This window comes from Lepisosteus oculatus, chromosome 11 (assembly GCF_040954835.1).
Source record: "Lepisosteus oculatus isolate fLepOcu1 chromosome 11, fLepOcu1.hap2, whole genome shotgun sequence".
NCBI lineage: Eukaryota > Metazoa > Chordata > Actinopteri > Semionotiformes > Lepisosteidae > Lepisosteus > Lepisosteus oculatus.
In genome coordinates this window covers 16188661-16199017 of record NC_090706.1, presented here as the reverse complement: position 1 = coordinate 16199017, position 10357 = coordinate 16188661, and the positions used below count along the sequence as shown (strand labels likewise).

At 39.6% G+C, this 10357-nt stretch overlaps 1 protein-coding gene across 8 annotated transcripts in view; it reads right to left on the bottom strand.

Moving 5' to 3' along the window:
- Positions 1–922: 922 nt before the first annotated feature.
- elavl3 (ELAV like neuron-specific RNA binding protein 3) overlaps positions 923–10357 on the bottom strand; it is a 45585-nt gene continuing 36150 nt past the window's right edge. For 4 of the 8 annotated variants that reach the window (XM_015349144.2, XM_015349145.2, XM_015349147.2 and 1 more), the window contains one exon: positions 923–8551. In XM_015349144.2, coding sequence (XP_015204630.1) covers positions 8224–8551 — 328 coding nt within the window. In that variant the 3' untranslated portion in view covers positions 923–8223. Of the gene's footprint in view, positions 8573–10357 lie in introns of all 8 variants that reach the window. The other 4 variants (XM_015349142.2, XM_015349146.2, XM_006631485.3 and 1 more) reach the window with 1 other exon arrangement.

Genomic DNA, 10357 nt, shown 5'->3' with positions numbered 1-10357 from the left:
CTATGCTGATTCCTGGTATCAGAGGAAAAGTAGTGTATAATGTGGGTCATCCACTACTCTTGTGCTGCCAAGGGTTTGGCATAGTGCTCCATTCTAAAAAATGTGTGTATTCCTTAGACAAACTGCAGCTGCAAAATAGGGCCCCATCTCCCTTATGTGCCACTGAGAGTCATTAGGCTTGTCCTTGGCAGGGCTGGGGAATGTGTGTGGGGGTGTGGCCCTGGCTCCCCTCCTCTGGGGGAACAAGAGAATCGAGCCACTGGGTGTGATCAGTCAGTCACACTTATACTATCTGGCTTTTCTGTCAGGAAACAAGGGTACCCTGCAAATATCATCTGCAACTAAGGTTACTTTCATCCATTGCCCCATTGCCCCATTGTGACAGCGGTTGTCCAGGCTGGTTCTGATGTGACAATACTAGTGTTCTTTACAATATAATTACACCTGGAGTAGCTCCAATGTTGTACACATTTCCAAAGTCATTTTGATTACCCTGCACAGTAGTATGTTCTATAATACATGCTGGCCAAGCATTATGGTTGTGGTATCAACAGCTACTCGTTCATAATGACTAGAGGCAACGATCTTTTCTGGAGGTCCTGATATGAACCCCCCCCCCCCCAACCACACACACACCTGCATTTTAATATTCCTCTCAGAGACATTTTTGTGTGGAAAAACGAAACCACTTTTCACATAGTTTTGGTGTGTGCATGAATGCGTCTGCTATCTTGGTTGACCTCAAACCTCTTAGTTCTGGAGGGCTCTCATTTGAAACTGACAAGAGGGAACAGTGTGGTGGGGTTCGCTGAGCCAGTGAAACACAGCCCCCTTAACAAACAACATGGGCCCTGTTTTATGTGGCATGTCTTTACTTCCATTTTCGCTCAAAACAGGAAGAGAGAGAGGTGCACAAGGAAGGTTAAGATTCGTAACTTTTATTTTTATTTTTTTTCTGGCATGAAAAGTACAAATAATTAAACAATTCCATGAAAAAGTCTTAAAGCGTCCTCAGCTGAAATCCCAGTAATAAATATCCTAAACTAAACCGCAAGATTTTGTTCTTTTTCTTGTTGTTCTTTAATTTTTGTTCGACCTTTTGTTGTATTTGACAATTTGAAAAGTTTTTTGTTTCTTGTTTATTTTTCCCCCACTTCTCTGACATTGACTCCATCTTTATGATTATTTTTTTAACCATCCAAAGAAATGTTGAAAAGTTAACACAGCACAGGGAATGTAGAGTTACCTCCCCCAACTAAATACAACCAGAAAACAGAACTGGAGGGAAAAAGAAAAAAGATAAATGCTGCCCCCAACTAATGCTTTCCAAATCCCTTGTTTTTTAACACTGTTTCCCACAGTCAGGCTGTTAGAATAGCAGGATTGCTCCTGAAAACCTCCACTTTTTTATTGCATCACGCAGTGTGATGATGCTAACCCCTTCTCAGTGTGTTTCCTTTCATTTTGCCTATGCTTCCAAATTTTCATCACTGCCAGTTTAGAAAAACAGAGGCTCATCAGTCTTACCGACCCAAAAACTGGTGTCATTTGCTGTTGGTAATAGGCCTTCAACAACTATATGGTCAGAAGAGTGTGCTCTGGAAAAGATCAGCAGCGTGATTTAGCCATGGTTTTGTTTGCCATTGCTGTTATTTGCAGTGGTTTCTCAGCATGTGAAAGATGCAAAAGAACTGTACTGTCACTATGGGTCCCACAAGGCCTATTTTGTACAACAACTAGAACAGCAGGGAAACATTTTTACCACTTTTACCATTAAGAGGCTTGCAGGTTGGCTTGCCGTTACTGTATTTATGGCAAGAGGGTATTGCATTGTGCAAACATACTTCTCACCTAATCTCATGCAAAGCCTTCAGGAGGGAGAGACCAACTCCCAGCTGTGTACTAAAGACACCAGTGCCTCTGTAATGTGTTTTTTTTTGTTCATAAAGTCACAATAATTGTTCAATTCATTCTCCCGTCAGCAGTTAGGGGGGTCAGCACAGTCCTCTTATTACAAGCATTTGAAGACCAAGACCTGTGGCCTGTTCTTTGATAGAATGTAAAGATTACAGGAATCCCACTGTGAGTTTCCACAGCCAGTTTTTAGGATTGTAGGATTGCTTCAGATTGCCTCAGTTATTTGAAAGCACTGAAATGGATTGAAGCAGTGCGACTTCGGTCGAATCTGAACATCAGATTTTATAACACAGCAACATTTATTTTTTTATTACTATTTTGTCTTCTGAGAGTTTGTGTTTTTTTTCTCAGTGTTTGATTGCTAGTTAAGTCCTATGGTAGCAATCAAAGTGTTGAATGGGAAATAGCTTTTTTAAATACATAAGTAAATATTAAATAAATTAAATTTAATATTTAATTATTAAATAAAGGTTCAAAGTACTTTTTCCCAATAAATGAAGGAAGTTCGACATTGGGCAGTTTGTTCTTTTTTATTTATTTTGCTTTTGACAGTTGCGTTATTTATTGAGGAAGGGAGGTCTTTAAGTCTGGAAATGCTTGGAAAAATCAGGCTTGTGAACATAATTTTTTGTACAACATGAAAATGAAAGAATAAAAAGGCTTTAACAAGACAAACAAAACACAGGTAGTTAAGTCATAACATCTAGCACACAAAATGTTTCTAAATATTTGTTGACTACACACTTCAGATTATTTTTTTAAATCAGTGCACTCTGCCTATGGAGAACGGTTCTCAAGCGTAATTTTTAATTGTTTTTTTCTTTTCCCTTTTAAGAAAAAAAAATGGCGTAACCACATAAGCAGAAATTAAAAATTAAGTCGTTTAAACTTGCAAATATAATGAAATAAACCATAAATATACACAAAACATACTTTATACGAGGCAATAATAATCATAATAAATAGTTTTTAAGTTAACAAGAATAAGTTAAAACTACAAGCTTAAAATCGCCCAAATAATTACAAGTTCGATGGCGCTATCTTTTGTATCTTCCCTTTTTTGTTGTTGCAACGAAAGCTACCACAGACTTTTACAAACACAATTGAACACATTTCGATTTTCAAATCAAGAAAGTCTAACTAATTCTAAAATCTGCAAACAACTTAAAACTGCAACTAAGTATTTAAAAAATCATCTACGTTTCTTCCGAAATGAAAAGCGAAAAAATCTTAGACCCATGTGTTTTCTACAGTCAATATCAACGACACGGAAAACGCTAAAATTAACAGCTTGTGAAACTGATATGTAAAACAAACCCGTAAATTGGAAAAAAAAAATGAAGAACTCAAGATTCTAGGTTCTTTGAAACCGACATGGGTTGTAACAGAAGAAAAAACATTGAAAAATACAGTATCCCTTTAAGGTAATCTTTTTCTTCTCCGTACTCAAAACTATTTTAAACTTAACCAAAAAGGTTACGTCACAATTTTCTTTTCAAGTCGTTGCGGATATCGAATTACGCTGTTTGTTCTTTGTTGTCAGAATACAATGTCTCAGGGTTTTGGGAAGGGATATTGTATATTTCGAGATATCGCAGCTCTTAGTGCTTTTCATTACTTGGGTAATTACCCATTTTTTCTTTGTATACTTCTATCGCATTCCTCAGTCGATTTCAATTAGACATTTCGTTTCTTAATCGATTTCAGTTTAACGTTTCGTTTCTTTTCTGAAAAAATATATTGTTCTTGGTCAATATAAAATTCGAAGCACATTGCACTTGGTTGTTCCACAATACGGAAGAACACGCTATATTCTCAAGCAGTATGGTATGTATGTCTCATCTTGTTTATTTTTTCTTTTGTTCTTTTATTGGGCTGTAAATGCATACAAATAAGACTTCGACAAAGGATCTTTTAAATTACAAAAACCATCAGGCCATTTTGCTCTAGGTAACGCAGTATATACATTATATAGAAGGTAAGTCTCAGCGTTTAATTTTGATTCCCGAGTTGCGTCATCTTGCCTGTTTTTCATCGGTGCGTGTCAATATATGAGTTCTGTGCAACAGACGCATTAAGTTTACAGAAAATTTGCTTTGATATTTAAAAAAAAAAGATCCTTCAGCTAAGCATCATAAAAAAACGAAAGGTAACGGAATTTCTCCCTAATCTGTAAGAGTGCTTTCTTCTCGGTTTTGGCCTCAGTAAGAATTGTTTAAGTGTTGAGAATGGCCCTTATGGAGAGTCTAAACTGGCTGGGAGCTAGTTTAAGATGCCAATGAAGATTGCTTACCAATTATTTTCTAAAACAATAGGGAATCTTTTTTGGACAGATTATCCTGAATGGTGTTTTGGGCAGGGTGAGTTTACTGTCCATTCAGTTCAACGAGATTCACTTGTTCAGGTGCTTCTCAGCCACTTCAAGATTGTCATCTTCTAAGGTCAAGAAGATCACAGACGTGCTAGTTTGATCGGACTGGAATGAACAGTAAAGTTAACCAATGCGTGGGAACCTATTGCTGCCCTGGAGAATCACTGTGATGATGGCAGCAGACTGTCATTCCCGCTGGAGTTGCTAAGCCGGAGGCCTTGGTCTGTGGATGACTCCAGCTCTCCGAGAATTTCGATTATGTTCCTCTTTTTGGAGACCTCAGTGCTAAGAGATGCTGCACAGCGTCTTTGTATCTGTCCAAAGATTTTACCTGTGGGAGTTTTCTGCAATCACAGTTGGCAAACAATTGCAAATGAAAAGCAATCTTGCAACAAATGATCTCCCTTCACGGAGATGAAGCCAGATGCAAGTAGTTTTTTTTCTCTTTGCTTTGCTACATGAGAAAAATGTAAACGGCCAAATTATCAAAGGAAAAAAACCTTTTCGCTTAATTTGGGCCAGATTTAGTTTCCGTAAGGGCCAGACAGTATCCCTTTCTGTATAGACGTCAAGGAGGAGTGGAGCAGAAAGGAAAATAATTGAATTGCTAAATTTCAAACACACAGAGGTTCAAAACAAGTCCTCAAAAAAGAGACACGTTAAATTTGCTTTTTGTTGTTTTTAACCGTAAAAAGCTTTCTTTTTTTATTCATGTTTTGTATTTAACAATCAAGAGCGCACGTGACACAAACATTCCTCTCACCCCCCCATTTTTTCACTTTTTTTTAAAGTAACCCCCCCGAAAAATGAAACAATGTAGCCTGTCAAAATATTTTCTTTTTTAAGCTCAAGAATCAGTAAAAATTCTCAACAAGGTCTTTTTCCTTTTTTATAAAAATAGATTTATTTTCTAAAGCAACCCTCTTCACATCAAAGAGATAGTCCTCTTTGGCTAGTTCTGCGTTATTTAGAAAAACAAAAAGTCATTTGAACACAGTTACCGTAATTTTTTTAATTTTTTGATTTTTTTTTGTATTTTTATATTTTTGTCTTTTTATTTCACCTCCTGGAGTGCCTCCCGTACCCTATCCCAAATGTGGAAAATATGGAAAATATGAAATTGTTAATCTTTCTTAGCGTTTTTATTCCTGTTGCACCCCTTTATCTCTCAGTTGAAGTTGAAAAGAACAAGGAAGATCTAGTAACGGACAGACTGCGAAGTCTCTAATGCATATACCAGCTATTTTCGGGTTTCGGTTTCTCCTATTCTGAGTGGGGAAAGTATTCTTTTCCTTATTTTTAATACAGTACATAAAATATATATATATATTTGTTAATGGGGTTGTCTTATGGAATTTTAAAGAGGTCTTACATGTTTGTTCTAGCTTGATTGGTTTTCTGCTTTTGTTTGCATTTTACAATTTGTATTTCAGCCAGGAAGGCTGAAAGGGAGAAAATAGGTCTGTTAACTTTCAAGACCTGTGAGGGAGAGGAAAAACCCTAACAGAGCCAGCCAAGTAGCTTTACTCAGCAGGCCAAAATCAAAGCTTCCTTTTGAAGATTTCAAATTTTGTCTCCCTCAGTTTTATTTTCTCTTTGTCTACAAAGTGAAAACAATCTGATTGGTTAGGTGCTTGTTTCGTAATGTATGATTCCCGGAGCATGCTTCTGGTTGTTTCGTACCTTTCGGCTTCAGAAGCGTGCCTCTGGCTGTTTCGTAATGTTCGGTTTCCGCAACGTGCCTCTGGCTGTTTCGTAATGTTCGGTTTCCGCAACGTGTCTCTGGTCGTTTCGTAATGTTCGGTTTCCGCAACGTGCCTCTGGTCGTTTCGTAATGTTCGGTTTCCGCAACGTGCCTCTGGTCGTTTCGTAATGTTCGGTTTCTGCAATGTGCCTCTGGCTGTTTTGTAATGTTCGGTTTCCGCAATGTGCCTCTGGCTGTTTCGTAATGTTCGGTTTCGCAACGGGCTTCTGACTGTTTCGTTATCTTCGGTTTCTGAAACGTGCCTCTGGCCGTTTCATCATGTTCGGTTTCCGCAGCATGCTTCTGGCCATTTTGTAATCTTCCGTTTCTGCAACATGCTTCCGGCTGTTTCACAATGTTCGGTTTCCGCAGCGTGCTTCTGGCTGTTTCGTAATGTTCAGTTTCCGCAGCGTGCTTCTGGCTGATGCAATTAGTTCGATCCAGAGAGAGGATTGCTGGGAGCCCTGTTTCTGAAAGTGGCAAGCGGAACGCAAGTGCAGAAATAAGCAACGTATGGCTGTTCACGTTTTCAAAACTGTCTGTAGGGGGCTCAACCAGATAAAGGTGTTTGCAGGCTTAAGTCTGGGTCGTTACTAGTTCACTGCGGCGGTGTTAAAGTTAACCACCTTTGGATCCCTTTCTGTTGGTTTAATTTGGTATCCATCTGTCTACGTGAGTCGGATTTTGTTATGGAAACCTCAGAAACACAGTGAGGCAATGGATAGTAATTACACCAGCAGTCAAGGCACCGTCCCCTTCCCATATTGCAGATTTGGACTGTCGTGAACATCTAAGAGTTTTAGGCTTTGATCTGCTGGGATAGGGGTTCATTTTCGCAATGAATGAATGTCAGGGGATCACGTGGAAATCCACAAAATTAAAGAGCCAGTTTAGAATTCCATAATCAACCCCCCTTGTTTTAGAAAAAAAATGTTATAAGTGGGACTTTCCTGAAAAGAAAAACTAACATCGCTGGTAGCTGTTTTTCACACGCATGGTCTTTAACACATTGAAACTGCCGCAGCCTCGGTGTATAAACGTTTTTTTTCTTCGGTTTGCCTGTTCGTGTGTGAGCAAGCATCTTGTGTTTTTGTCCCCCTTACCCCCCCCAGAGTTTGCCATTTTAAAATCTTAAATCTCATCCCGCTGTAAAATTAGGAAAGAAGCTTCTCTGTTTGAATTTCACTCGTCGCGACCTTGCTCCCACTACTCTTCTATACAGCCTAAAACTGGCTAGAAACCTCTCGTGACTGGGAAACGCCAAAGTAGATTTGCACCATAAAGTTGATCTAGGAAATAGTAGTCAAAGTTTGTTTTATAAAATTGCTTGCTTACTTGGCTGTTACAACCGCGATATATATTGATATATATTTATATATTTATAATATATATAAGCTAACACTGGCTTTTTGTTTTTTTTGTGTTTTTTTTTTGTATTTTTAATAAAAATCGTCGATTGCAAATACCCAGTGGGAAACTAATCCATTACGATTATATACTTAATTCTTGCCGAAGTTTGGTTCTTGTACTCGCCCCCTCCCCTTTCCCAAATGTTTTGTACGTATCAGACAGAAGAAGATAGGGAGCAGGTTGTAGGGCAAAATCGCATAACTGTACTTAATTCTAATTTTTTTAACTCAATTTTTGCTTGCCCAAAATCACGTTAACTTGCACAGCACTGCTCTTCACCACCCTGCGTCTCCCCAACTTCCCAGTCCTGCGTGGCATTAGCCGAAATCTCATCCCTATGTGCTGGGGTCCCTGTTGCCTATAGAGCAGTCCTGTGCTCGTTTTGGCTACAGCAGTGGACTGCATAAATAGATACAGCACATGCAGCTTTGCTTCCTAGAACCTTTCCTGAATAGCAACTTCTAAACTCTATAGACACCGATGTGACTGCAGATGCTACACGCCATATATGCTTCAGTACAGGCAAACCTACAGATGCTCTATTATACTGTAAAATGATTACCAGTAGGACTGTAATTTAATCTAAGTCAAATAGGATTTAACCCAAATGGGGGCTCCCTTGCTTTTGGTGAACATTTTTGTTTTCCTAATTTCCTCTAGCGTTTTTTGCTCACTGTATATTCTTCGTTTTGATTCTGTTTGGTTTTTCTTTCCTTCCTACAAGTTTATCCTCTCCATTCCCCCGCCCTTCCCCCCTCCCCCAGTCTTCTTCCTTGACACCTCATGCCTTGTGCTGCTTGCTGGTCTTGAAGGACACCTGCAGCACGCGGTCGCCCAGCCTGTAGCCGTTGAGACTGGCGATCGCCATGGCGGCCTCGTCGTAGTTGGTCATGGTGACGAAGCCGAAGCCTTTGCACTTGTTGGTGGTGAAATCGCGGATGACCTTGACGTTGGTGACGGCGCCGAAGGGTCCGAACAGCTGCCACAGTACGCTCTCGTCGGCCTCGGGCGACAGGTTGTACACGAAGATGCACCAGCCAGCTCCCGTGGGCCCTGTCAGGTTGACTCCAGCTAGGCTGGTCATGCTGTCAATGGTGATGGGTGAGAACCTAGGGAGAAGGGAGGGAGAGCTACTTTGGGTGTGATTCTGAAGTTCTCAAGTTGGCCGCACTCTACGCAATGCATTATGGGTGTTTTTTTCTCTTTAATGGCTAATCTACTGTGTGAAACAATCCACGAAAAACAAAGTAAAGGCCCTAAGAACATAAGACCTTAGGGGCTGGTTTCTGTAACCAAAACAAAGCAAACAAAGTCAAGTATGTCGGCAAATGCAGAGCTCTCTCACTGCATCAGATGACACAGTATGAGTATGCTCTCAATCCAGAGTTTGGATAAAAAAATGAATAAGGAACAGCCTTCGTCTTAGTTTGTATAGCCAAGAAATCTGTTTCGCAGTTTCTGCAAACACTAGCTGGTGGATAAGTGTGATTGTCATGTCACCACTGTATGCTACAGAAGTGCAAGCCTGCTGGACAAAAGGCTAAAGAGAAAGGGCTTTTCTTTTTCTTCATTGGGAAAACAATGAAGAACCATTGCCTGTTAGCCAGTGAGAAATTACAGGTAGCAAAACCACTGAACATTAGGAAGAGCTTTCGCAGAGTTTGGTCCAGCTGTCTTGGGAAGAAATATGCAGCACAGAGTCGCTACACCTCAGCTGGAGCAGCTCTGTTTGTAGCAATTGGCTTTTTTTTTCTATCTGTGCTTTTCAAATAGCTCCCTCTCCTCTCAGTCCGTTTGAAAAGGCAGAGATGTTTCAGCCTTGTTGTGTAGCACAATTCTTAATAATTAAAACTTTTGAAGGCTAAAAATAAGAGCATTCTTAGACCGCCTGTGAGTCATGCTCCTTGGGAACTAGCGGCATTGTGTGACATGAAAGATGTGTTAAGGTCAGAGAATGAATGAGTGCATTGCTTTTTGTGATAAGTGATTATATCCTTCAGTAGAGTTTTTCTTTTTCTAAATGCCATGAGTATGCGACACAAAAGCATGGCTGTTTAAAACTAAGTGCTGTCTTTCAAATACATTATTTTCATTTTTTTTTCAAGTTTCTTAAAGCACAAATTATCTGTATTCCTGCAGGATTTAAGGGTGCCAGGATTCCTGTCTGTGTCAGTCACTTACTGTATGTTGAATGAGCATGGTAGAGTTTTGTTTATGCTGGTTTTGGATATTTTTGTGCTTAAAGGCACTGAATTTATTTATTACACCTACTGAACAAAGCCCTTTCTCTCCCTAGCCTCTAAAAGAAACCATGGCAGAGAAACTGAAATATCTATTTCATATCGAAGACCTGACCCACAGTGCAGAAAAAAAATCTAAAAATACCCACACTGTATGTGTTTGATGATTTCTTGTATGTCTGTGCAAACATTGCATATGCCTGGGCTGTCCACCCCTGGTCCTGGTGTGTCACAGTCCAGCAGGTTTTGTAAATCTCTTGAAAGCTTCAGCACCCAATGAACTATGAAAAGCTGCTAAACTTTAAAATCCGTAATTAGCACAAATGGGATATTAAGAGCTGAGCTGGTGTGAAAACATGCTGACAATGTCCCTCCAGAACCAGTAGTACACTCCCTCATCTCTAAGATAGGATCGTGAGCCTATGCATTCTCAACACCTGCCTGGAATAAGTGAAATATACGCTATGGTCACAGGCTCTGTGTTGATTGCTGCCACACACATACAAGAATCGATCTTTTGCATACAAGACATTTTTGGATTTTTTTCACCTAGCTCTGCAGTTCAAGGCTTCCACGATATGAGAGACAGCCACGTGATATTGAACAAAACACAGATAAACCTAGAACAAAAACCAAAAACTCAACTGAAAACTAGAATATGCCCAAGAGAAGAAG